This window comes from Schistocerca gregaria, chromosome 10 (assembly GCF_023897955.1).
Source record: "Schistocerca gregaria isolate iqSchGreg1 chromosome 10, iqSchGreg1.2, whole genome shotgun sequence".
Classification (NCBI taxonomy): Eukaryota; Metazoa; Arthropoda; class Insecta; order Orthoptera; family Acrididae; genus Schistocerca; species Schistocerca gregaria.
In genome coordinates this window covers 117,998,179-118,025,221 of record NC_064929.1, presented here as the reverse complement: position 1 = coordinate 118,025,221, position 27,043 = coordinate 117,998,179, and the positions used below count along the sequence as shown (strand labels likewise).

Below are 27,043 nucleotides of genomic sequence, written 5' to 3'. Positions count from 1 at the left end.
TTCCCGTTTTCAAGAAGGGACGTCGAACATATGTGCAGAACTATAGACCTATATCTCTAAAGTCGATCAGTTGTAGAATTTTGGAACACGTATTATGTTCGAGTATAATGGCATTTCTGGAGACTAGAAATCTACTCTGCAGGAATCAGCATGGGTTTCGAAAAAGACGATCGTGTGAAACCCAGCTCGCGCTATTCGTCCACGAGACTCAGAGGGCTTTAGACACGGTTTCCCAGGTAGATGCCGTGTTTCTTGACTGCCGCAAGGCGTTCGATACACTTCCCCACTGTCGTGTAATGAACAAAGTAAGAGCATATGGACTATCAGACCAATTGTGTGATTGGATTGAAGAGTTCCTAGATAACAGAACGCAGCATGTCGTTCTCAGTGCAGAGATGTCTTCCGAAGTAAGAGTGATTTCAGGTGCGCCGCAGGGGAGTGTCGTAGGACCGTTGCTATTAACAATGTACATAAATGACCTTGAGAATGGCATCGGAAGTTCACTGAGGCTTTTTGCGGATTATGCTGTGGTATATCGAGAGGTTGTAACGATGGAAAATTGTACTGAAATTCAAGAAGATCTGCAACGAATTGACGCATGGTGCAGGGTATGGCAACTGAATCTCAATGTAGACAAGTGTAATGCGTTGCGAATACATAGAAAGGAAAATCCTTTATCATTTAGCTGCAATACAGCAGGTCAGCAACTGGAAGCAGTTAATTCCATAAATTATCTGGGAGTACGCATTAAAAGTGATTTAAAATGGAATGATCATATAAAGTTGATTGTCGGTAAAGCAGATGCCAAACTGAGATTTATTGGAAGAATCCTAAGGAAATGCAATCCAAAAACGAATGAAGTAGGTTACAGTACGCTTATTCGCCCGCTGCTTGACTACTGCTCAGCAGTTTGGGGTCCGTACCAGATAGGATTGATAGAAGAGATAGAGAAGATCCAACGGAGAGCAGCGCGCTTTGTTACAGGATCATTTAGTAATCGCGAAAGCGTTACGGAGATGATAGATAAACTCCAGTGGAAGACTCTGCGGGAGAGACGCTCAGTAGCTCGGTACGGGCTTTTGTTGATGTTTCGAGTACATACGTTCACCGAGGAGTCAAGCAGCATATTGCTCCCTCCTACGTATATCTCGCGAAGAGACCATGAGGATAAAATCGGAGAGATCAGAGCCCACACAGAGGCACACCGACAATCTTTCTTTCCACGAACAATACGAGACTGGAATAGAAGGGAGAACCGATAGAGGTACTCAAGGTACCCTCCGCCACACACCGTCAGGTGGCTTGCGGAGTAGTAGATGTAGATGTAGATACATGGCATAATGCTTACATCATGTTTATTGTTATGATGAACGTATTGAAGTGGAGCTTACCACTGCGCCTTTGGCCTGTTGCGCGTCAGAGTAAGAAAAAGCAGAGGGTAGCGCGTGCTGTGCGTATGTGGGCTGCCAGCTCATACGAGGCGTCAAACCGAGCAAAAAACACGCCGCGGCGAAACCAGACCCCGGCTGCCGTGTTTACTGGGAGCGGCGTTAAATATACACGTGAGGTCAGCGGGAACTTCCTGGGGCGGTCACCGCGGCCGCTCCACATGTTCCTGGGCAACAGGGCCTGCACCAGGTAGCGGAGGTGCCACTGCTGCATAAGTAACGCTGCACTCTGCAGATGGCGCAGCTCCCAAAAGTTACTGCAGCGCCCGAGCGCTGAAACATTCACCATGCGCTCTACAGTTTTTCCTTCTCTCCGCGGCTACTGCCGGCACAAACGGCGGACCGTGTGCCTCGCACAGGGAACTGCTCTGCGTCAGGTCCTTTACTTAGAAGCCAGCGAGAGGTGTGCGGCGCGGGGTAGGTCCTCTTTTCCTACTCCGCTCGCTGATGCATACGCGACGAGAAAGTGTGTATACTACCTGTATACGCGACAGAATTTCTCTCATTTCAGCGTCGTTCTTATTGCGCGAGATGTACACTACTGGCCATGGAAGTTGCTACACCACGGAGATGACGTGCTACAGACCCGAAATTTTACCGACAGGAAGTAGATGCTTTGATATGCAAATGATTAGCTTTTCAGAGCATTCACACAAGATTGGCGCCGGTGGAGACACCTACAACGTGCTGAGACGATGAGAGTTTCCAACCGATTTCTCATACACAAACAGCAGTTGACCGGCGTTGCCTGGTGAAACTTTGTTCTGATGCCTCGTGTAAAGAGGAGAAATGCGTACCATCACGTTTCCGACTTTGATAAAGGTCGGATTGTAGCCTATCGCGATTGCGGTTTATCGTATCGCGACATAGTTGCTCGCGTTGGTTGAAATCCAATGACTGTTAGCAGAATATGGAATCGGTGGGTTCAGGAGGGTGATATGGAAAGCCGTGCTGGATCTCAACGGCCTCGTATCACTAACAGTCGAGATGACAGGCATCTTATCCGCACGGCTGTAACGGATGGTGCAGCCACGTCTCGATCCCCGAGTCAACAGATGGGGACGTTTGCAAGACAGCAAGCATCTGCACGAACAATTTAACGGCGTTTACAGCAGCACGGACTATCAGCTCGGAGACCACTGCTGCGGTTACCCTTGTCGCGGCATCACAGACAGGAGCGCCTGCGATGGTGTACTCAACGACGAACCTGGGTACACGAATGGCAAAACTTCATATTTTTCGGATGAGTCCAGGTCCTGTTTATAGCATCATGATGGTCGCATCCGTGTTTGGCGACATCACGGTGAACGCACATTGGAAGCGTGTATTCGCCATCGCCATACTGGCGTATTACCTGGGGTGATGGTATGGGGTGCCATTGGTTACACGTCTCCGTCGCCTCTTGTTCGCGTTGACGGCACTTTGAACAGAGGACGTTACATTTCAGATGTGTTACGACCCGTGGCTCTACTCTTCATTCGATCCCTACGAAACCCTACGTTTTCAGCAGGATAATGCAGAACCCCTTGTTGCAGGTAGTGTACGGGCCTTTCTGGATATAGAAAATGTTCGACTGCTGCCCTCGCCAGCACATTCTCCAGATCTCTCACCAATTCAAAACGTCTGATCAATGCTGGCCGAGTAACTGGCTCGTCACAATACGCCAGTCACTACTCTTGATGAACTGTGGCATCGTGTTGAAACTGCATGCGCAGCTGTACATGTACACGCCATCCAAGCTCTGTTTGACTCAATGCCCAGGCGTATCGAGGCCGTTATTACGGCCAGAGGTGGTTGTTCTGAGTCCTGATTTCTCAGGATCTATGCATCCCAATTGCGTGAAAATGTAATCACATGTCAGTTCTAGTATAATATATTTGTCCAGTTAATACTCGTTTATCATCTGCGTTGCTTCTTGGTGTAGCAATTTTATGGCCACTAGTGTATGTTGGGGGAAGTAGTATGTGTAGTCATGCGGTATTTTGATTCGTCAAAGCAGACATACACATATTAGACAATCATTAGCTTTTGCCTTTGTCCCACTTCTACGTGGGGCGGGCCTTGTTACTATGGCCAGTTAGGGTCAGAGGGTGCCCAGATACCCTTCCTGTCGCCTCTCCGTAATACGTCTGCTGGCAATGGAAGTAGTGTACCCTCCAGCTGTCTTCGTCTAGTGTAAGCCATGAAATAGTGCGAACGTTTTTAGATGTCTGCGAGCCATGTAAGTAAGGCGGGTCGTGGGGACCAGCCCGATAGTCACCTAGATGGATGTGGAATACCGCCTAAAAACCACATCCAGGGCCCTCGTCGTTAATCGGCCGGGCGCAATCGATCCGGGGCCAGCGCGCCTACCGAGTCCGGGAAGCAGCGCATTAGCGCTCTCGGCTACCCTGTCGGGTACGTGGACCTGCAACACCGTGTGTTTCAAAACGAGGCCTTTATGCATTTAGTAGCTGAGCACCTTCCGTTAGGCGGATATGAATTTTTTCCAATCTTCTATGAGTCAGTCTTCCGCTTCATCCCCTTCTCTCTCCATCTCAATCCCTGCCCACATCCTACACCCCCACTCTCCATCTCCTCCTCTTTGTCTATCTGCTCCTTCCCATCAGTCCACCTACTTCTTCTCCTCTCTGTCAACCAGCTCGTTCTCTCCCTCTGTCCATCTCCTCCCCTCTAATTCCACTTACTCCTTTAACTCCCCATACCCCTACTCTTTCTTTCTCCAGCTCCTCCTCTCATTTCTCTCTGGCATTCTCCCCCCTTTGTTTCCATCTCCTACTCCCCCTCTTTCCATTCGTATCCTCCGCTTTCCTTTTCTGCCATCTCCTCTCCCCGCTACCTCTCTCTGTCCATCTCCTCCCCCTCCGTAAAACCGTCTATCTCCTACTTCCTCCTCGCTGCCTGTCTCTCCCTTCCTTCCTCCTTCTCTCTCCATACTATCACGCTCACCCTGGCAGGAAGCTGTGGGTCTTACACCTCCAGATGTCAGACACGCAGATCGCTACCAAACGTCGTGTGTCGATAGAGTGTCAACCAAAACAACGATTTAGTTTGTCCTGTGTCCGCCGGCCGGGGTGGCCGAGCGGTTCAAGGCGCTACAGCCTGGAACCGCCCTATCGCTACGGTCGCAGGTTCGAATCCTGCTTCGGGTATGGATGTGTGTGATGTCCTTAGGTTAATTAGGTTTAAGTAGTTCTAAGTTCCAGGGGAATGATGACCTCAGGTGTTAAGTCCCATAGTCCTCAGAGCCATTTTGTCCTGTGTCCTGTCGTCCATAAGAAGATGCGTAAACAGTAACTAAAAGGAACACCAGAACTACAGGGTTAGGCAAACCATGTCTGTGAGCTCTGAATGTGAGCCGGCCGGAGACAGATTACCTCAGATGAAAAGCCCCAGAGTGCTAGGACCCATTTGAACCTCTTAACGTCAAGACTGGTAGGTGAGTTGGTAGAGCGTTAGGTTGACGTGCTACAGATCCCTGACAGTATAAATGCAATTTTTTTTTTATTTACCAACTTACCTATGAGGTTAGTTTATTGACGTCTATTTGTATACTACACTACTGGCCATTAAAATTGCTACACGAAGAAAAAATGCATATGATAAACAGGTATTCATTGGACAAATACATTATACTAGAACCGACATGTGATTACATTTTCACACTATTTGGGTGCATAGATCCTGAGAAATGAGTACCCAGAACAACCACCTCTGGCCGTAATAACGGCCTTGATACGCCTGGGCGTTGAGTCAAACAGAGCTCGGATGGCGTGTACAGGTACAGCTGCCCATGCAGCTTCAACACGATTCCACCATCAAGGGTAGTGACTGACGTATTGCGACGAGCCAGTTGCTCGGCCCACTTTTCAATCGGTGAGAGATCTGGAGAATGTGTTGGCCAGGTCAGCAGTCGAACATTTTCTGTATCCAGAAAGGCCGGTACAGGACCTGCAACATGCGGTCGTGCATTATGCAGTTGAAATGTTGGGTTTCGCAGGCATCAAATGAAGGGTAGAACCACGGGTCGTAACACATCTAAAATCTCCACTGTTCAACAAAGTGCCGTCAGTGCACTCCATACCATCACGCCGGGTGATACGCCAGTGTGGCGATGACGAATACATGCTGCCAATGTGCGTTCACCGCGATGTCGCGAAACTCGGATGCTACCATCGTGATGCTGTAAACAGAACCTGGATTCATCCGAAAAAAATGACGTTTGGCCATTCGTGCACGGAGGTTCGTCGTTGAGTACACCATCGCAGGCGCTCCTGTCTGTGATGCAGCGTCAAGGGTAACCGCTGCCGTGCTCTTCGAGCTGATAGTCTCTGCTGCTGCAAACGTCGTCAAACTGTTCCTGCAGATGGTTGTTGTCTTGCAAACGTGCCCATCTGTTGACTCAGGGATCGAGACGTGGCTGCACGATCCGTTACAGCCATGCGGATAAGATGCCTGTCATCTCGACTGCTAGTGATAGGAGGCCGTTGGGATCCAGCACGGCGTTCCATATCACCCTCCTGAACCCACCGATTCCATATTGTGCTAACAGTCATTGGATCTCGACCAACGCGAAGAGCCATGCCACGACACGATAAACCGCAATCGCGATAGGCTACAATCCGACCTTTATCAAAGTCGGAAACGTGATGGTACGCATTTCTCGTCCTTACACGAGGCATCACAACAACGTTTCACCAGGCAACGCCGGTCAACTGCTCTTTGTGTATGATAAATCGGTTGTAAACTTACCTCATGTCAGCACGTTGTAGGTGTCGCCACCGGCGCCAACCTTGTGTGAATGCTCTGAAGAGCTAACCATTTGCATATCACAATATCTATTTCATGTCGGTTAAATTTCGCGTCTGTTGAACGTCATCTTCGTGGTGTAGCAGTTTTAATGGCCAGTATTGTATGTTTTCCGAGGCAACTTTAGCAATTAATTCCGTCTCTCTGCGGAGATGCACTCCACACAGTAGATCGCGTGTTACCACTTCGAAAACCTATCGTAGAGTGACTAAGAAGTTATTAGTGCAAGTGACAACGTCGGCACGGTTTTATGTCATTATACTGCTGTATATTAATAACGAAACAGCAAATATAAATAATAAAAGATGCGCTCTCTTAGCGCCCAGCATGATAGGTGAATCCTATCTCTCTCACTCTCTCTCTCTCTCTCTCTCTCTCTCTCTGCTCCAGTACGATACGGCTCTCACTCGCCTGGCCGTTCTCCCCCTGTGTGACCGTCTGGCACGTCTTTGTATGTTTCTGCCTTGTGATCCTACCTACTCGCTGGCCTCACGTAACAAAATCTTCTTCTACTGTACATTAAAACATAGCAACAGAGGTGTAATAAACGTGGGCAGGGATGAGGTATAAACGCCACACTTTCGAAAAAGTTTTCTCGTTGACACCTCCTTTAAAATGATGGATGGAAAGGGGTTTATCACTTGCTGCGTTTTGGTTGTTCCTGCCGTAAAACTTCAGCTTCAAGCACGACGCTTTAACTTATTGCTTCTTACTACTAACCGTGTTCGCAACACATTTTTCAGATTGTGTCCAGTTATAGCACAAGATGTGTGTCTAAAATTACCATTGTACCAAGTAAATCAGAAGATATAGCGTTATAAACATAGAGCTGCTTGAAAAACTTAACTTTTCTACGAAGGGGGCTTAATTTATCCAGACTAAACATGGAAGTACGATTTATTAACAATCGAATGTGGAAGGCTGAGTGGTTTGTACTAACTAGGACAATATCTGGCTTACTGATTTGTGCTAACTAGGACAGTATTTCATACCGATGTCAGTGGTGGCTTGTAAACAGACATCCTAGTTATTTGTGTCTGGAGAGATGTAACAATTTTAATGGCCTGTAGTGCAGAACTGGTAAGGACCTTAGCAGAACTAGTGAAAGCTTTGACTTTAATAAAGGAGTGAAGCAAGGGGATAGTCTCTCCACTGCCCTATGAAACATAGCCCTGCACAGTGCAGTAAATAAAATCAACAAAAGAGGCACCATATTTATGAAAACTAGCCAGATATATGCATACGCTGATGACATTGAAGAGATACCAATAGACTCCAATAGACTCCTAGAAACATACCGGGCAATGGAAACAGAAGCCTTAAAAATTGGCCTCATAGTAAATGAAAACAAAACAAAGTATATGGTAATGTCACAATCTGAGGCCAGAAGAACCCCTAAAAACCTAAACATCAATGGAAAGTGCTTCAGTGGAGTGTCCTCTTTTAACTAGTTGGGAGCCCTAATAACAAAAGATAACAGTATTGGAAAGCCTATAAGGGAAAGAATACAAGCAGGAAACAGAGCTTACTTTGCAAATATGCAGCTTTTCAAAAATAGCCTTTTTACAAGAAAAACTAAACTGCTAACATATAATTCCCTAGTCCGCCCAGTTATCACATACGGCTCAGAGGTATGGACGTTGACAGAACACTATAAAAATGCTCTAAGAAGCATTGAGCGGAAAATACTACGCAAAATCTATGGGCCAATAAGGGAGGAAGAAGGCCGGAGAATACGCTTCAATGCCGAATTACGAGAGTTAATACAAGGCAGGAACATAGTAAAATTTGTGAAATCGCAGCGAATACGATGGCTAGGACACTTGGAGAGAATGGCAGAGGATAGAATTCCAAAGAAAATGATGAAAGGTATGATCCATTAAGTTAGGCGAAAAGGGGACCTAGAAGAAGATGGATCGATGAGGTAATAATGGATATCAGCAATATGGGAGTCCGGGGGTGGAAAAGAGCAGCAAATAACCGAGAAGTGTGGAGGAAGATTGTTGAAGAAGGCTCACCAAGGGCTGGAGAGCTGCTGAAGAAGAGGAAGTGCAGAACTGGAAAAAAATGCATTTTCCAGGCGAGAATCCAGGGTTGCTAACTAAGGGTAGTAGTGCACCGCTATTACGTCACTGGCCCAGACGCCACGTGAGCGGTGCGCTGGTGCGTCGGATGCGGTTGCAGCGGCGACCAGGCCACACGTCCCTATATTGACGCAGCGCCGCCGTGGCGGGGCGCGGTTGCGGTGGCCACCGCCAGCCGGCGCCACCGGTACCTCTGCGGCACCGTCCGCTCTTTCCCTCTCCTCCTCCCTCCTCCGGCACTCCACGACTCCAGCAGAGGGCGCGACTTCCAGCAGTAGCGCTCCCTGGTCCCTGGGAGAGGGATTGCCGGCGCAGGCTCTGCACTGCGCGTCGCTACGGCGCCCGTTCTCAGACCCCGCGGTATGCGTTGCCGGTTTTTATCGCATATCTCCGCGCTGCCATGAGAATATTTTCCAGCTGTCCTTCACCGCAGCGTCGTCTGGTGGTCGTCGCCGCATCTTCCCGCAGATACGTACGGCAGCATATATAGTGAACGCGTGTGCAGATCGATAGATCCAGAAAAAGCTTGCTGGAGCTGGAGTTCACCAGGGAGTGCAGATGGTCAAAAACACGTTAGGAGAGACTACGGCACGTAGCTGCACTGATTTCGTAAACACTATCTTGTTATTTATGTCGCCATAGGTAAGACGAAGTTGTGGGGAAGGTCATCTACTCTACTGTACTGCGCCCATGAACATCCAAATGCAACACAGGACAAAACAAGAAATTTTTGGTGCTCTTGTGATTTTTTGTGTAACGTAACACAAAAACAGTCTCTGAAAAACTGTCAACAGATTCGTGAACTTGTGACGATGAATCCAAACTGATCGAGTGTTGCGAGACAGTAAATACGATTCTCTGGGCTAGAAGGAAGGCGCAGAGAAATGATGAGATTAATGAACCTCTCAGTACTTTTGAAACTAACTTTGAAGACAGTTGGAGCTGCCCCCGTGGTGAGATAGGTGGTGTGTGGAAGAGTTAGGTTGTGCTGGAGTAAAGATTAGTTCGATACTGAATCAAGGTAAAAGGTGTAGGAAGAAGTGAAGTGGTGAGGTTAAGGCCTAGTTGTGCGGAGAGTATTGGCAAGGGCTTCCTGTGACTGGCGGGTAGCCGGTGTGTTTATGGTGGCAGCTGACGGCAGCCACCACGTGATCGATAGCGGCGAGGTCAGAGGGAAGTTGTAGAGGTCAGCCGAGATCGACCCGCTGGCTGACAGCGCCGTTTCCGTCAGCATAGGGCGTACTCCTTTGGGGGTGTTCTATAAGGAGCGTGTGCGTGTTGCGTGCGCAGCGCACGCCTGCGGTGCTGCGTGCGTGCGTATCGTTTGATCCGAGCGATGACGTGTTCCGAGTCGGTGCGGAATCCGCCTTTCTGGATTATCCCGCGATCTGCCACACCCACCAGCTGCGTGTAGTCCGTGCCGTGTTGTCAGCGCGAGCCTAATGCGGAGAGACGGGGGCGGCTGTTACACAACGGATCTGCTGCCGACAGCTCCGGGCTAATCTTCCACCATTGTCACGGCGCTACAATAGTAGCCACAGCCGCAATCACTGGTTTTCCGAGAGAGAATTCTCTCTCTCTCTCTCTCTCTCTCTCTCTCTCTCTCTCTCTATCTTCCCCACCTCTCCCAGCACATACAACGAATCGATTTTCGCTGGCTGCAGTTCCCACCATTGAAAGGGCCGTCGCCAGATGTCTACACCGCTACACCGCGCAATCAATAAGCGTGTACACATTTCCCGCTCTACCCCGAGTTCCAAAATAGCTGCGACGTAGCAGACAGCTCTGTTCGTGCTCCATGGCAGTCATTTCCAACCCCTCTTGCACCACAGTACAGCCGTTCGACTCTGAGAAGCTAAAAAAATCGTTACAGCTGTCATTGTACAAACAGACTAACCATCGTCTGTGCGTACTGTTTTGCCATCCAAAACCTGTACCTGAGCTTCTCAGGCACTGAAATGTCCGACGAAATTGACTATAACTGGTGAGCAATTTTCTAGGAAAGCAGCCAACATTACACGTTTCTATGGCTTATTCTCGTTCAGTCACAGTCAATATAGCTGCGACGTAACCAGCAGCTGAATTACTGCGTGGTAGTTAACCATCCCCAGCGCCGCCTACAACCTTGCGGTAAACGGAAAAAATTTTGGCCCAATTGTGTCATCCGGGCATTACATAAACAGACGAACTACCTTCTACCTTTACTATTTTGCCATTCAAAACCTTTGCATGTGCTTGAGAAACGTCTCCATCGATTTTGAGTAGAGGAGGGTAATTTTATTGTAACGTAATGTTGTTTTGCTACTATCTCGTTGACGGATTCCGTTTTCGAAGTCTTCTTGCCAGTGATTAGCCGCTGTTCGTTTACATATATAGCTCAGTGTCGTCCCTGTTATTTGTTGTAATTGTTAAAAGCATCTGGATTGGTGAAAGCAAATTTATCTCCTCGCTGTTCAATAAACTCTGTGCTCGTTGTTAAGTCACAAAGATACCCATACTGAGGAGTTTCGCTGTACTAACTATTGCAAAGCGAAACAGTTTTTGAAATTCGGCCTGTCTAAAGATTTGTCATCTATTGCGTTTCCTCTCCTTTCTCCGTTTTATGAAAGAGGAAGTAAACGGATACTGAATCGTAGGGGAAGACACTCAGGTTTTTTTTTGTAATGTTTTGTAATTTGAATACTTGGGCGGGACACCCAGAAAACGCAGTATTGGAAGGACGTAGCTCTTCGTATGAGTCACGACATTTACCGATACAGATTAATGGTGAAATCCACCTTGTGCTGAGCTTAGGAATTTTTTGAAATTTTTGTAGTTTGTGGAGGTTGCTCAGTTGAGACTACTTCTTGTAGACCATTTTTACAAACTTCGAAAGAACGAGGTGGTGACTCGAAGTGTAAGAAACGGAATTTATTTAAAACTGCAACATTGTTGTTTACTTGATTCTCCGACAGAGAACGATTTTTTTTATACTCGCCTTAAAGAGACGGTGCATCTAGTTGGAAGCAAGCTAGCTCTTCAAAGGAGCCCGCAACATTTGTTTACCGTTTTCAAGCATTTCTTTAAGAAGAGTATATTTTTCTTGAGGAGTACAGACCGTTTTGTATATCTGGAGGAATTTCGTGGCCTCGTTTTCGGAGAAGGAATTCTGTGATTCATTTTTTTACCACTGACGAATTTTATAGCTCGCATTGAGACCTAGAAGTAAGGTGTTGTTGCGTAGACTTTTGTACTAACACAGAATAGCACGTTGAGTTTTTTTTTCGCTCAGTAGTGCCGTAGCTGTCCTTTCGGCAATCGTACTTGTACCCCTTTTTGCCGTCAAAAATATACGAGCTTAAATTAGTCGATAGCTAAGACTGCTAGAGGTAGGAGATTTCGCGTCGAAAAGCGTAGTTCGAGTAGCATATAGGTACGTTACTAGTAAGGTGTACTTTCTCCCTTTGCCGCTGTTCAGAATTCTCTCACGGTAGATGCTAGCTGGCGCACCTGATTGTCAGACTAACAGGTTTCCCCCGCAATACCCACATTCACCTCCCGACAGTTTTTGTTGGGCAACTCGATAGCTCAGCACACCCTAGACATGTTCCGTTCGCTTTTTGGTAGAACCCTCGTAGTTTACAGATCCCGCTATTCCCGCTGTTGTTGTAGTCAGAAGACTTTTTAAGTATCCGGTTGTTCTTGTTACTGACGTGATTTCTGGCAATCATCAAAGTGGCTGTGTGAGAAAATTTTTTGCTAAAAGAGAGGATAACGACAAAAATCTTCAGTCAGATAAAAAGGATATATTTTGAGCAGAAATAAGTCAGGAAAATTAGCATTTTTTGGAATACAGTTTTTCTCTTTCTTATTTTGTATTAATCCGAAGAGACGGTGTAGTTTATTTCTTAAAAGGTTTTTGAAGAATGTGTAAAACGTAAGAATAGTTCTGCGGTTTTTGTCGTGAAACGTGACATCGAACGAATTAGTTGTCTCGTAAAACATTGTAAAGCAGCTCTTGTGAAATTCAAGCACGGATTTTATCCTGTTTACAGTTAAGCAGTGATCTGAAGTAACTTTGCGCTTTCTCGAGTTGCATACGTATCTGTTACAATCTGTATACTAGAGAGCCAGGGTCCATCTTCCAAGAAATTTTGTTGGGAAGGTACTAGGTAACGGAAAGTCTGTTATTAGTGGTGGGCCATTTCAAAACACCACGTGCTTTCTAACGTCTGCAGACGAGAACGGTTTTCGTTTCGCAAATGTGCAGCCGTATGTAATAAACAGTACGTTAAAATTTGCGGTCACCATTACGTACACAGAGTGATATTCTGAATACTGAGTGCGTCTTCCAGTGCGAAATTAGCCAATCGTGAATACGAGCGCAGTTTAGCAAAGCCCACAGGAGCGTCATTCACATTAGAAGCCGATCAGGGAGCCTCTTCGAAGTTACTCGTAGTTGTGCACCGTTAACTTCACGCGGCAGTATCTTTGCATTGTAGTCTTTTTAGCGCAGCGCAGAGCATCTATAAGACAACTTCTTCGTGCAAGTAGTCGATTTCTCACGATCCAGTGCGCCGTTTCTTATCTCAGTACATAAGTAAACTTGGTCGACACAGACTTACAAGTTTCTAGTTCTTCACTGTTAAAACTGAAATTGTGAAGATCCTTTGCCTCTACGAACAAGAAAAGTGTGTGAAATGAGTCTGGGAATAACAAGTTACCTTTAAAGAAACAAGTTCTAAAACTTCACAGAAGGTTGAAGACACAACTTTTGAACTGAGTCTCTCAGCAATCACAACGATTGCTAAAGATTAGGTTTTGCAACAGTTGGTTAAGCGGTAAATATATCTACAGATAGACGAGCAACTGGTGGAAAGTGAAGTAAGTCCAGTGATTAAGCGTCATTAGAAGTTTAACCAAGAGTTGTACGACCCCAAGAAGGTGGACCAACGATTATATGACGCTGAAAAGGTGCGCCAGTGATTATTAAGACTGCGAAATCAATACTTAAAATTTTCACCAGCGATCAGAATTACATGGAGACTGATCACGGCTCAGACATATCCCATGAAGTTTTGTCAGTGATCTACTGTGATCAGTCAGTGATCAAACCTATCTAAAGCTTCCAACAGTGGTGGGAACTGCTGAGGTACTCTTTGGATGTGTCTCTATTTCACCAATTGATCAGAACTACCTCAAGTCCAGCCAGTGGTCAGAAGTGCTAAGTGGACGCCGTGGTCAGAAGAACCTCAAATTCTGTCTGTGATCCGAAGATCTCTCAAGTTCTCCGAAGATCCCTCAAGTTCTGCCAAGTGAGCAGAAGAACTACCAAGTTCTCTGTAATCAGAAGAACCCCCAAGTTCTGCAAGTGAGCACGAGGACTGCAATTCCTGGCAGTGATCAGACGATCCCCAAGTTCAGCCAGTGGGAAAGAACCTCCAGCCAGTGACCACGAGAACCCTAATTCCAGCCAGTGATCCCCATATTCTGCCAGTGATCAGAAGATCCCCTAATTCTGCCAGTGATCAGAACATCCCCAAATTCTGCCAGTGATCAGAAGATCCCCAATTTGTACCAGTGATCAGAAGATCCCCCAAGTTCAGCCAGGGATCAGAAGATCCCCCAAATTCTGACATCAGAAGATCTTCAAATTCTGACAGTTATCAGAAGATCCACAAGTTCAGCCAACGATCAGATCTACCTCGAGTCCAGCCAGTGGCTGGAAGAACCCTGAGTCCAGTCAGTGATCCGAAGATCATTATCCATTTGGCAATCGATCAAAAGTTCTCAAATCAGGACCACATTTGGGGCTAATTGAATTTGGATCAGCGACCAGAGATACCTGGTGCTAGACACGAGGTCAGTGATCAATAGCAGGAGTGTGTTACGTTGGGGAAAGAAGGCTGTACAAGAACTGTGAAGAGAGTCTGAGGTGTTGGGAGGAGAACAGAGAGTGCGGTGGGCCTGGGATGTGAGAGTGCAGTTTGGAGATGGCGACGACAGCGACGCCGCCCCCAGAGAAGGCCGCGGCGGCCGCCGCCGCCCCCAGACCGGCGCGCCGCCCCACGTCGCTGTGCGACCCGCCGGCGGCGCTGCAGCAGCTGGAGGCGGCCGCCCCCGGGGGCCGCAGCCGGCGGCCGGACCTGGGGCTGGCCTTCTCGCGCCCACACGCCGACAAGGAGCGCCGCCTCCTGGCCGAGCAGGCGCGGGGGCGGGCCCGCCTCCAGAGGCGATCCCTGGGCCGCGAAATCACGGTAAAGCCCCCCCACTTCTGAGACCTTGTTTACACTCTAAATGTCCAGCTTCGCGCAGGCACAGCTTCTCGGGAAATCGGCCGACCAATTCATTGTTTTCAGTACGGCGTTCTGGTTAGTCTTCTCCAAATGATGACAAGTAAGAATCTTGTCGAACCAGCACTCCGAAACGAACATCTTAGTCGATTTCCCGAGAAGCTCGCCAAGAAAGTTTACATTCATTAAATGCGAACATTTTTAGGTTAGGCTTTACCGTGGCTGTTGTTGTCGTTGTTGTTGTTGTGGTCTTCAGTCCTGAGACTGGTTTGATGCAGCTCTCCATGCTGCTCTACCCTGTGCAAGCTTCTATATCTCCCAGTACCTACTGCAACCTACATGCTTTTGAATCTGCTTAGTGTGTTCATCTCTTGGTCTCCCTCTACGATTTTTACCCTCCACGCTGCCCTCCAATGCTAAATTGGTGATCCCTTGATGCCTCAGAACATGCCCTACCAACCGATCCCTTCTTCTGGTCAAGTTGTGCCACAAACTTATCTTCTCCCCAATCCTATTCAATACTTCCTCACATTAGTTATGTGATCTACCCATCTAATCTTCAGCATTCTTCTGTAGCACATTTCGAAAGCTTCTATTCTCTTCTTGTCCAAACTATTTATCGTCCATGTTCCACTTCCATACATGGCTACACTCCATACAAATTCTTTCAGAAACGACTTCCTGACACTTAAATCTATACTCGATGTTAACAAATCTCTCTTCTTCAGAAACTCTTTCCTCGCCATTGCCAGTCTACATTTTATATCCTCTCTACTTCGACCATCATCAGTTATTTTGCTCCCCAAATAGCATAACTCTACTACATTAAGTGTCTCCTTTCCTAATCTAATTCCCTCAGCATCACCCGACTTAATTCGACTGTCGTAAAGAATCTCAAATACAGCTCGAAAAGCGGTCCACGTTTACCGTGACTGTTACTGACATTAAATGAAACAACAAGTTTACTGTTACCAGTCACAGTTTTATTTTTTCTTCCACGACGCGTTTCGAAGGTTTAAACCTCCATCATCGGGTGGATTTACATTAGTTAGAATTACATATGTGTGTGTGCGTTGTGTCACGATTTTGGAGGAACTTGGGGCATTGCCTAGTGGAGAAACAAGACACTATTTCAGAATATGGTTTTGAATTACTTTTGACACAAAAATTAATTTGATATCTAATGGTAAACATTAATAAGTAAACTAGAGTACCTCCAGTGATCACAGGTTCCTTGTAAACAAATATGGCGTCTGGAATAAGCTGGGTGCAAGGTTCGTATAGCAGAAGAGAAGACATAATCGCCAAGTGCAATATATATCTTAACTACTTTATTATAGAATAATCGTTTAAAGCATGATTTTACTGCTGTAGCCAATATGATCATTGTAATTCAAGTCTGTAACATTTCACCTAATTGTTATGATCAAGTATGAAGCCATTTTAACATTTCACCTGATTGTATAAACGAGTACGAATGTTTAGCTGTTTTAACTTTTCAAAATTGGATTTATATACCGCGTGAAGTACACCTCAAGACAAACACCTCGGGTTCATCGTATGTTTGTAGTCAGGGCAGTGTCCGTGTTGCGTCGGAGGAAGAGTAGGTCAGAGTGCTCCCGTCGATGTGGCTAATATACCGCCCAGGCTCACGGAGCATGGAATGTGGGCACAGTTCTCGGAGATACCGTCAGTGTAACGGCCAAGAGCTTCACGGTGCCGGGCGGCTAACACAACGGAACGCTGTCGCCGAACATAAATTCATTGTTGCTCGGCTGTGCTCTCTACCGATACTGTTGTTGCTAGGACTTTTGGGTACTATCCAGGTTCCTACGAACATAGTCACTTGTTATTGGTGTGGTACGACGGTGATGGAGCCCCACTTCACTTTCGACTACGGGTTTGTGGACACCCGCCAACCGCCTTGCCGCAGTGGTAGCATCAACGTGTCTCGTCCATCTCCTATTTTTCTACGTAGTCTCCGTCCCGTTCTGTGGCCTTACGCCAACGTTGTCAAGAGCTTGTATTCCCTGCTGGTAAAAGCTCTTGTCCTGTAGGCGTAGCCATTTCCACTGCCATACTGACACTCTCGTCACCTACAAAGTGTGTTCCCCCTAGAGAATCTTGAAGCACTCCATAGATATGGCAGCCCGAGGGTGCCAGGTCTGAACTGTAGGGTGGATGAGGCAGTGTGATGTTCAACTCAATTTAGCGATGTATTCCAGGGTTCTCAGACGTGTATGGGCATGCATAATCGTGTTGGAGCAATATTTCTCCTGGGTTCTTGTCCGATCGAACACGTCAGGAGCGGTTATTGAGTTTATTCAGAGTCTTCATGTTGTTGTTGTTGTTGTGGTCTTCAGTCCTGAGACTGGTTTGATGCAGCTCTCCATCCTAATCTATCCTGTGCAAGCTCCTTTATCTCCCAGTACTTACTGCAACTTACATCCTTCTGAATCTGCTTAGTATATTCATCTCTTGGTTTCCCTCTACGATTTTGACCCTCCACGCTGCCCTCCAGTGCTAAATTTGTGATCCCTTGATGCCTCAGAACATGTCCTACCAACCGATCCCTTCTTCTAGTCAAGTTGTGCCACAAACTTCTCTTCTCCCCAATCCTATTTAATACCTCCTCATTAGTTACGTGATCTACCCATCTAACCTTCAGCATTCTTCTGTAGCACCACATTTCGAAAGCTTCTATTCACTTCTTGTCCAAACTAGTTATCGTCCATGTTTCACTTCCATACATGGCTACACTCCAAACAAATACTTTCAGAAACGACTTCCTGACACTTAAATCTATACTCGATGTTAACAAATTTCTCTTCTTCAGAAACGCTTTCCTTGCCATTGCCAGTCTACATTTTATATCCTCTCTACTTCGACCATCATCAGTTATTTTGCTCCCCAAATAGCATAACTCTACTACATTAAGTGTCTCCTTTCCTAATCTAATTCCCTCAGCATCACCTGACTTAATTCGACTACATTCCATTATCCTCGTTTTGCTTTGGTTGATGTTCACCTTATATACTCCTCTCAAGACACTGTCCATTCCATTCAACTGCTCCTCCAAGTCCTTTGCCGTCTCTAACAGAATTACAATGTCATCGGCGAACCTCAAAGTTTTTATTTCTTCTCCCTGGATGTTAATGCCTACTCCGAATTTTTCTATTGTTTCCTTTACTGCTTGCTCAATATACAGATTGAATACCATCGGGGAGAGGCTACAACCCTGTCTCACTCCCTTCCCAACCACTGCTTCCCTTTCATGCCCCTCGACTCTTATAACTGCCATCTGGTTTCTGGTTTCTGTACAAATTGTAAATAGCCTTTCGCTCCCTGTATTTTACCCCTGTCACCTTTATAATTTGAAAGAGAGTATTCCAGTCAACATTAAGTCTTCATGTATGCCTCTGAATTGTTGGTTCACCCTCTTGGCACCACATCCACAAGCATGACGCCACACAATCCCAGAAGACTGTCACAGTGAATTTTCAGGCAGAGGGGGTTGTCTCGAATTTCTTCTTTTGTGGTGAACGAGGATAATGCCACTCCGTGGACTGCCTTTTTGTTTCCCGTGCAAAGTGGTGCACCCAGCTTTCGTCCCCCGTAACGATCCGTGACAGAAAGGCCTCTCCGTCGCTCTCAAATCGCTCCAACAATTCAGATGGAATGGCTTTTCTTTTAATCTTGTGTTCTGCTGTGAACATTCATGGAACCCATCGTGAGTACCTCTTTGCATATGCGAGAGTATCGATCATTGCGTACGCACTTCCGATGCTAACCGACAACTGTGGACCAATTGTCAAGTTGTGATGCGCCAGTCGGCGCTGATAATGGCATCCGCACGATGCAGCACGTGTGGAGCAGTGGCTGTGACAGGACATCCCGAGCGTGGAGCTCTGTTTCTGTATCTCCTGAAGCTGTGACTTTCTTCAACCATTGCCCAACTATACTTCTGTGAACTGCAACAACGTCATACACTGCACACAAACGTTTATGGATGTTCACCGCGTTTTCTTTTTCTGCACACGAGAATTGAAGCCGGCCGCGGTTCTAGGCGCGCAGTCCGGAACCGTGCGAGTGCTACGGTCGCAGGTTCGAATCCTGCCTCGGGCATGGATGTGTGTGATGTCGTTAGGTTAGTTAGGTTTAAGTAGTTCTAAGTTCTAGGGGACTGATGACCACAGCTGTTAAGTCCCATAGTGCTCAGAGCCATTTTAACCATTTTGAACCAAGAATTCAAAAACAGCACGATGCTTGTAACGTGAGTCGTATGTAGACGACGTTTTGACGCTGTACTACGACTTGTAATATTATAGGGATTTCCGTCGTATGAAAGCTTTGAGTACCCTTGGAAAGGCAGTCACCTATCCGTATATTAAATTATCAGCTTATGAGATGAGACCTATTCTTTGACAGACATTTGTTTTATATAATTTACGCAACTGTAAAGATGCGCATCTAGCGCGGACGCTAATACATCGATTGCGCAGTCAAAGAAACATTTTAACAGATAAAAGATGACAGTAAAAAACTTTAGTAGATCTTCAGATTTTTAATGTACTGCTTCTGCTTGTAATGTGAAAACGTAAAGAAGGTCGACTTTAAGCTAGAAAAGTGATCGGTCTCGCCAGCGTGCAGACAACATTATTAATTAATAACATTCAAGTAATTTATGTTCGAAACTGTAAATTGTTATGAAGGTGTTGAACAGTGCAGGAGTTGTCTTTAACGAAGGAGAAAAGTAATGACTGTAATTTGTGACAAAAACGTAAACCAAGGAGGCAGCATAGGGCAGGCTGAAATCTGATCTCGCCATACAGTTACAGGGTGTTTCAAAAATGACCGGTATATTTGAAACGGCAATACAAACTAAACGAGCAGCGATAGAAATACACCGTTTGTTAAAATATGCTTGGGACAACAGTACATTTTCAGGCAGACAAACTGTCGAAATTACAGTAGTTACAATTGTCAACAACAGATGACGCTGCGGTCTGGAAAACTCTATAGTACGATATTTTCCACATATCCACTTTGCGTAGCAATAATATGGCGTAGTCTCTGAATGAAATTACCCGAAACCATTGACAACGTGTCTGGCGGAATGGCTTCATGCAGTTGAGATGTACTGCTTCAGCTGTTCAATTGTTTCTGGATTCTGGCGGTACACCTGGTCTTTCAAGTGTCCCCACAGAAAGAAGTCACAGGGGTTCATGTCTGGCGAATAGGGAGGCCAATCCACGCCGCCTCCTGTATGTTTCGGATAGCCCAAAGCAATCACACGATCATCGAAATATTCATTCAGGAAATTAAAGACTTCGGCCGTGCGATGTGGCCGGTCAACATCTTGCATAAACCACGAGGTGTTCGCAGTGTCGCCTAAGGCAGTTTGTACCGCCACAAATTCACGAAGAATGTCCAGATAGCGTGATGCAGTAATCGTTTCGGATCTGAAAAATGGGCCAATGATTCCTTTGGAAGAAATGGCGGCCCAGACCAGTACTTTTTGAGGATGCAGGGACGATGGGACTGCAACATGGGGCTTTTCGGTTCCCCATATGCGCCAGTTCTGTTTATTGACGAAGCCGTCCAGGTAAAAATAAGCTTCGTCAGTAAACCAAATGCTGCCCACATGCATATCGCCGTCATCAATCCTGTGCACTATATCGTTAGCGAATGTCTCTCGTGCAGCAATGGTAGCGGCGCTGAGGGGTTGCCGCGTTTGAATTTTGTACGGATAGAGGCGTAAACTCTGGCGCATGAGACGATACGTGGACGTTGGCGTCATTTGGACCGCAGCTGCAACACGGCGAACGGAAACCCGAGGCCGCTGTTGGATCACCTGCTGCACTAGCTGCGCATTGCCCTCTGTGGTTGCCGTACGCGGTCGCCCTACCTTTCCAGCACGTTCATCCGTCACGTTCCCAGTCCGTTGAAATTTTTCAAACAGATCCTTTATTGTATCGCTTTTCGGTCCTTTGGTTACATTAAACCTCTGTTGAAAACTTCGTCTTGTTGCAACAACACTGTGTTCTGGGCGGTGGAATTCCAACACCGAAAAAATCCTCTGTTCTAAGGAATAAACCATGTTGTCCACAGCACACTTGCACGTTGTGAACAGCACACGCTTACAGCAGAAAGACGACGTACAGAATGGCGCACCCACAGACTGCGTTGTCTTCTGTATCTTTCACATCACTTGCAGCACCATCTGTTGTTGACAATTGTAACTGCTGTAATTTCGAAAGTTTGTCCGTCTGAAAATGTACTGTTGTCCCAAGCATATTGCAACAAACGGTGTATTTCTATCGCTGCTCGTTTAGTTTTTATTGCCGTTTCAAATATACCGATCATTTTTGAAACACCCTGTAGTAAAGTACCTATGTAAGTTATATTGTTTATAAATAAGCCCTAATTTGCTAGCGAGAATTGTTTGAATATATTTAGTGTTTACCAGATTTCTTATTCTGTTCTTTTCCTTTATACTTTTTTAACCTCCATGTCATATTATTTTCATAAATGTCAAACAGCCTTTACTACAACAGAGAATACTGCGGCGTCCTGGCCGCCCCATTGATTAATGATTTCATTTGCAAATGCAATTTTTTTTACTGTTCATTGTTAAAGGTCCCTTAGGTAATAATTATAAAATTCATACTGATTACGTAAAGAAATCCGGATTGTTCTTTTCCAAATAGTAGAAGCCTTTGCGTAATCAAAAACTAGCCTACTTCTGACAACGATCAGGAGCCGGCCAGAAGGCGGACGTCTTCGACCGCTTTCGTGTCTGCTGTGCCAAACTGGGAACACCACATTCTAGTATGAAACACAGATTAAAATTGCAAGAATTGAAATATATTTAACCTAATAATAATTTTTCTATCATACTAGGGGCTCCGCCATCTGCCAGAAAGGTTCGAAACTTTATCGGTGTACAAAACAAACATCAAATGTGAAGCACCAACAAGGACGTTTGTGTATTTATATTAAAGGCTTTTTTTAAAAAAATGTAGGACATTACTTATTGAACGATCGTCGTAGATACGGTACAACAGAACTTAGTGCCATCATGCCGTAGCTGCGTTGACTGTGAGGTACTCCATTTTGAACTGCTGTTGTAAATGTAGCAGCCTGTGAAACTTGTGCAAGTAAATTGAGGTATTCAAAGAAATGTGTCTGACACCCGAACAACAGGGACTTACATGCATCGACAATAGAAATTAGAGGTACTTCTTGTATTTAAGCACTGATAATGGCTAGCCACTAGCAGAAATCTGGATTTGCGTAATAAAATCTAAAAAAAGGACGACTGATGCGTGCACTCTATAATTTATAAACCGTGTCCAGCACGTGGTGTAGCGGCTAGCGTTACTACCTCTGGATCACGGGTTCCCGCGTTCGATTCCCGGCCGAGTTGGGACATTTCTCTGCCCATTTTATCATCATCATCATCATCATCATCATCATCATCATCATCTCTGGTGAGAGTGGGTAGATTGGGCAATGTAAAAATTGGCCTCCAAAAAATTTGAGATCTCGTACGGGCGCCGATGACCGCGCAGTTGAGCGCCCCACAAAACAAACATCATCACCACATCTTCTGCTATACGCCGCAAGCTACGTTTCGGTGCGTGACGGAGGGCACTTCTAGTACGACAGTGATTTACATTGTCCCCTTTACAGTTCCAATCACGAATAGTTCGTGACAAGCATAACTGTCGCTAAGGTTCCGCATGATCTCGAATTTATCGGGTTTTTCTGTCAAAGCTATTTTGCGAGATGTGTAAGAGGTGTAGTTACTGTCGCACTTTTCTCGGAATGTACGGTCTCAGCATTTTAGGCGCCAAATACCTGACGCGCACGCCCGGTTCATAGAGTCTGCCACTGGAGAAAAAGGACTTTAAAAGGATTTCCTATCGCCACGGAGAGTTGGCTGGTTGCAGATAGTGCCTATTTCAATTTTTTTTTAATGAAATGAGCAGTCCAAGTAGAAGTATGAAATTTTTCATTTCGTTCGTAAACGCTCGCTATCGTGGCGAAGCTCGACAAGGATTACCCAGGTAAAGCCCTGGAGAAAAGCAGTCCAGTTCTGTCTGCGTACGCTGCTATCTCACAGACTCCGTAGTGAGATACATTTCACGTCCTCCTCTCGCCTTCCGTAGGTTTTTTTTTTTTTTTTTTTAATTGAGAGCACAAGTTCTTGTCAGACTCCTGTATGTTCGACCGCATCTCGTGGTCGTGCGGTAGCGTTGTCGCTTCCCACGCCTGGGTTCCCGGGTTCGATTCCCGGCGAGGTCAGGGATTTTCTCTGCCTCGTGATGGCTGGCTGTTGTGTGATGTCCTTAGGTTAGTTAGGTTTCAGTAGTTCTAAGTTCAGAGCCATTTAAACCATTTTTTCCCCTGTATGTTCTATATCAAACAGTATTGTTACTACATGAGGTTTTGGACTGATGTCACCCGACCGAGCGAGGTGGCGCAGTGGTTAGCACACTGGACTCGCATTCGGGAGGACGACGGTTCAATCCCGTCTCCGGCCATCCTGATTGGTGTTTTCCGTGATTTCCCTAAATCGCTTCAGGCAAATGCCGGGATGGTTCCTTTGAAAGGGCACAGCCGATTTCCTTCCCCATCCTTCCCTCACCCGAGCTTGCGCTCCGTCTCTAATGACCTCGTTGTCGACGGGACGTTAAACACTAATCTCCTCCTCCTGATGTCACCTGTTGTTATACGCATAGTTGCAGTCTAGACTTGCCGTAATAAAACGACTGTTTTCACGATTTAGTTCTTTTCTCCATTATATATCGTTCAAAATCGGCAAGAAAGACAGAGGAGATGTCAGCCGCAGTGCTTTTGCGGAAATCGATCTTAGCAGGGAACCTTAGACAGATATATTTTTCTGTTCTTACTGAAAGAGTGCAACGTGGCATACGACGATCTCCGAAGAGTGTGAACCTATGTCAGAAAGAATGAGATTTTCACTCTGCAACGGAGTGTGCGCTGATATGAAAACTTCTGGCGGATTAAAACTGTGTGCCGGACCGAGACTCGAACTCGGGACCTTTGCCTTTCGCGGACGAGTGCTGTACCATCTGAGCTACCCAAGCACGAATCACTCCCCGTTCTCACAGTTTTTTTTAGACTTGAAATCGCAGACGTCAGGCGGGAGAGTAATTTAAATCAATCGTCGGTGGCGACCCTACCAGGAGAGATGTCGTACCCGACCGGTTTCTTATGTCGGGGGAAGCTGTAGAGTGCCTAGTACAGGCGAGAGCGTGTTTCTCGCGGGCTGCAGCTGCCACTGAGATGTCCGCCAGGGTCAGCGGTGCAGGTGGTGGTAACGGCACAGTGGACCCCATCCGTCTTCCCATTCGTCGGCTTCAAACGGAGCCGCTGCGCTCCGCGGTGCAGAACGCAGAGCTTGGCCTGGCGTGCTGTGGCTGCCGTTACCTCAGTCTCGACGCGACGCGTCCAGTCAGTCACGACTCACGAGGAGAACACGGCAAGTGCCATAATTCTATTTCCCAGAAAACTCGCTCACTGCAAGAGGAGTCACAGTAAGTGAACATACTAGGTGTACCGGTGTGAAATGAGCGTTAAGATACAAACGTGTCGATAGGGAACATTTGTTGTGAACTAGCCTTAATTTTTTTTTGTTTGGTTGGTATGACATCTGTCAAAGGTATTTAATATACATCAAGTCATGGAACCAACAACATATGTTTTCATCCTGTTAACAAGGAAGTGATGATTTGCGGAAAGCATTAATCTTTTGTTTTCATTTGAAAAAAAGTGCTGCAGAGTCGCATCGAATGCATAAGGTGATCATGCTCTATCAGAAGCAACATGCAAAAGATGGTTTCAACGGTTCAGAAATAATGATTTTGATGTAAAAAATGAAGAACGTGGAACACCACCAAAAAAGTTAGAAGACGCCGAATTGCGAGTAATATTGGATGAAGATGATACTTTGAGTCAGAAGCAAATGGCAGTAATGCTAAATGTTGCAAAACAAACATTTTCTGACCGCTTGAAAGCTATTGGAAACATACAAAAGTGTGAGAAATGGGTGCCACATGAATTGAACGAAAGACAGATAGAAAACCGAAAAACCATTTGTCAAATTTTGCTTCAAAGACATGAAAGGAAATCAGTTTTGCATCGAATTGTTACTAGCGATGAAAAATGGATTTATTTTAAGACTCCTAAACGGGAAAAATCATGAGTTAATCCGGGACCACCATCAACATCGACTGCAAAACCAGATCGATTCGGTAAGAAGACAATGTTCTGTGTTTGGTGGGATCAGAAAGGTGTGGTGTATCATGAGCTTCTCAAACCCGCTGATCGCTAGAGACCACAAGTGATCAATTCGAACCATGCCCCGTCCTCACAGCTTCACTTCTGCCAGTACCTCGTCTCCTACGTTCCAAACTGTACAGAAGCTCTCCTGCGAACCTTGAGAATGGGCCATAATACATGGCAAAGTATTTTTTTTACACACAGAGCTAAACTGGTTCAGGATACAATCAAAACACTTGGCTGGGAGCTGCTACACCACCTGCTGTATTCAACAGACTTGGCCCCTTCCGACTACCATTTGTTTTCATCAATGGGACACACATTGGCTGAGGAAAGCTTCGATTCCTAAGAAGAAGTCGAAAATTGGGTGTCTCATGGGTTCGTTTCTAAAGACGAACATTTCTATTGGCGTGGTGTGCACAAATCGCCAGAAAGGCGGTCAAAATGTATAGAAAGCAATGGCCAGTACTTTGAATAAAATGTTTTTACTTTTCAATTCAAAATTAGTGTTTCATTTTTACAACAAAACTCTCATTTCATACAGGTACACCGGGCATACAGTGAAGAGCCAAAGAAACTGGTGTTGTTGTGCTCTTCAGTCCAGAGACTTTCATCTCCAAGTACCTGCTGCAACTACATCCTTCTAAATCTGCGTAGTGTATCCATAGCTTGGTATTCCTCTACGATTTTTACCCTCCACGCTTCGCTCCAATGCTAAATTGGTGATCCTTTGATGCCTTAGAACGGGCCCTACCAACCGATCCCTTCTTTCACTCAAATTGTGCCACAGACTCCTCTTCTCCCCAATTCTCTTCAGTATGAGATGTATGAGACACACGAAATACCCTCAGACTTCAAGAAGAATATAACAATTCCAATCCCAAAGAAAGCAGGTGTTGGCAGATGTGAAAATTACCGAACTATCAGTTTAATAAGTCGCAGCTGCAAAATACTAACGCGAATTCTTTACAGATGACTGGAAACAAAATGGTAGAAGCTGACCTCGGAGAAGATCACTTTGGATTTATGGCGCAGCTTGACCAGAAGAAGGGATCGGTTGGTAGGACACGTTCTGAGGCATCAAGGGCTCACCAATTTAGTGTTGGAGGGCAGCGTGGAGGGTAAAAATCGTAGAGGGAGACCAAGAGATGAATACACTAAGCAGATTCAGAAGGATGTACGTTGCAGTAGGTACTGGGAGATGAAAGAAGCTTGCACAGGGTAGAGTAGCATGGAGAGCTGCATCAAACCAGTCTCTCGACTGAAGACTACAACAACAACAACAACCACATTCTCATTAGTTTTGTGTTCTACCCACCTCATCTTCAGCATTCGTCAGTAGCACCACATATCGAGAGCTACTATTCTCTTCTTGTCTAAACTGTTTATCGTCCATGTTTCACTTCCATACATGGCTGCATTACATACAAATACTTCGAGAAAAGACTACCTGACTGGTACACCTGCTTAATATAGTGTAGAGGCCCCGCGATCACGCAGTAGTGCCACAACACGATGTGGCATGGACTCGGCTGATGTCTGGAGTAGTGCTGGAGGGAACTGACTCCACGGATCCTGCAGGGCTGTCCATAAATTAGTAAGAATACGACGGGGTGGAGATCTGTTCCGAACAGCACGTTGCAAGGCATTCCACATACGCTCAATAATGTTCATGTCTGGTTAGTTCGGTGGCCAGCGGAAGTGTTTAAACTCAGAAGAGTGTTGGGGGAGCCACTCTGTAGCAATTCTGGGCGTGTAGCGTGTCGCATTGTCCTGCTGGAATTATCCAAGTCCGTCGGAATACACAATAGACATGAATGGATGAAGGTGATCAGGCAGAATGCTTACGTACGTGTCACCTGTCAGAGTCGTATCCAGACGTATCAGGGGTCCCATATTACTCCAGTTGCACGCGCCCCATACCATTACAGAGCCTCCACCAGCTTCAACAGTCCCCCACTGACATGCAGGGGCCTTGGATTCATGACGTTGTCTCCATACCCGTACACGTCCTTCCGCTCGATACAATGTGGATCGAGATCCGTCCGACCAGGCAACATATTTCCATTCATCCACAGTGCAATGTCGGTGTTGACAGGGCCAGGTGAAGCGTAAAGCT

General features: G+C 46.0%; 1 protein-coding gene across 5 annotated transcripts in view; it reads left to right on the top strand.

Annotated features, from left to right (window-relative positions):
- The window catches only part of LOC126293451 (uncharacterized), a 693,872-nt gene that overhangs the window by 380,964 nt on the left and 285,865 nt on the right, over positions 1–27,043 (top strand). The window contains exon 1 of one of the 5 annotated variants that reach the window (XM_049986687.1): positions 8,621–14,577. The exons of the other annotated variants lie outside the window; for them this stretch is intronic. Coding sequence (XP_049842644.1) covers positions 14,314–14,577 — 264 coding nt within the window. The 5' untranslated portion in view covers positions 8,621–14,313. Of the gene's footprint in view, positions 1–8,620; positions 14,578–27,043 lie in introns of those variants that run through there. 5 annotated transcript variants of the gene reach the window in all.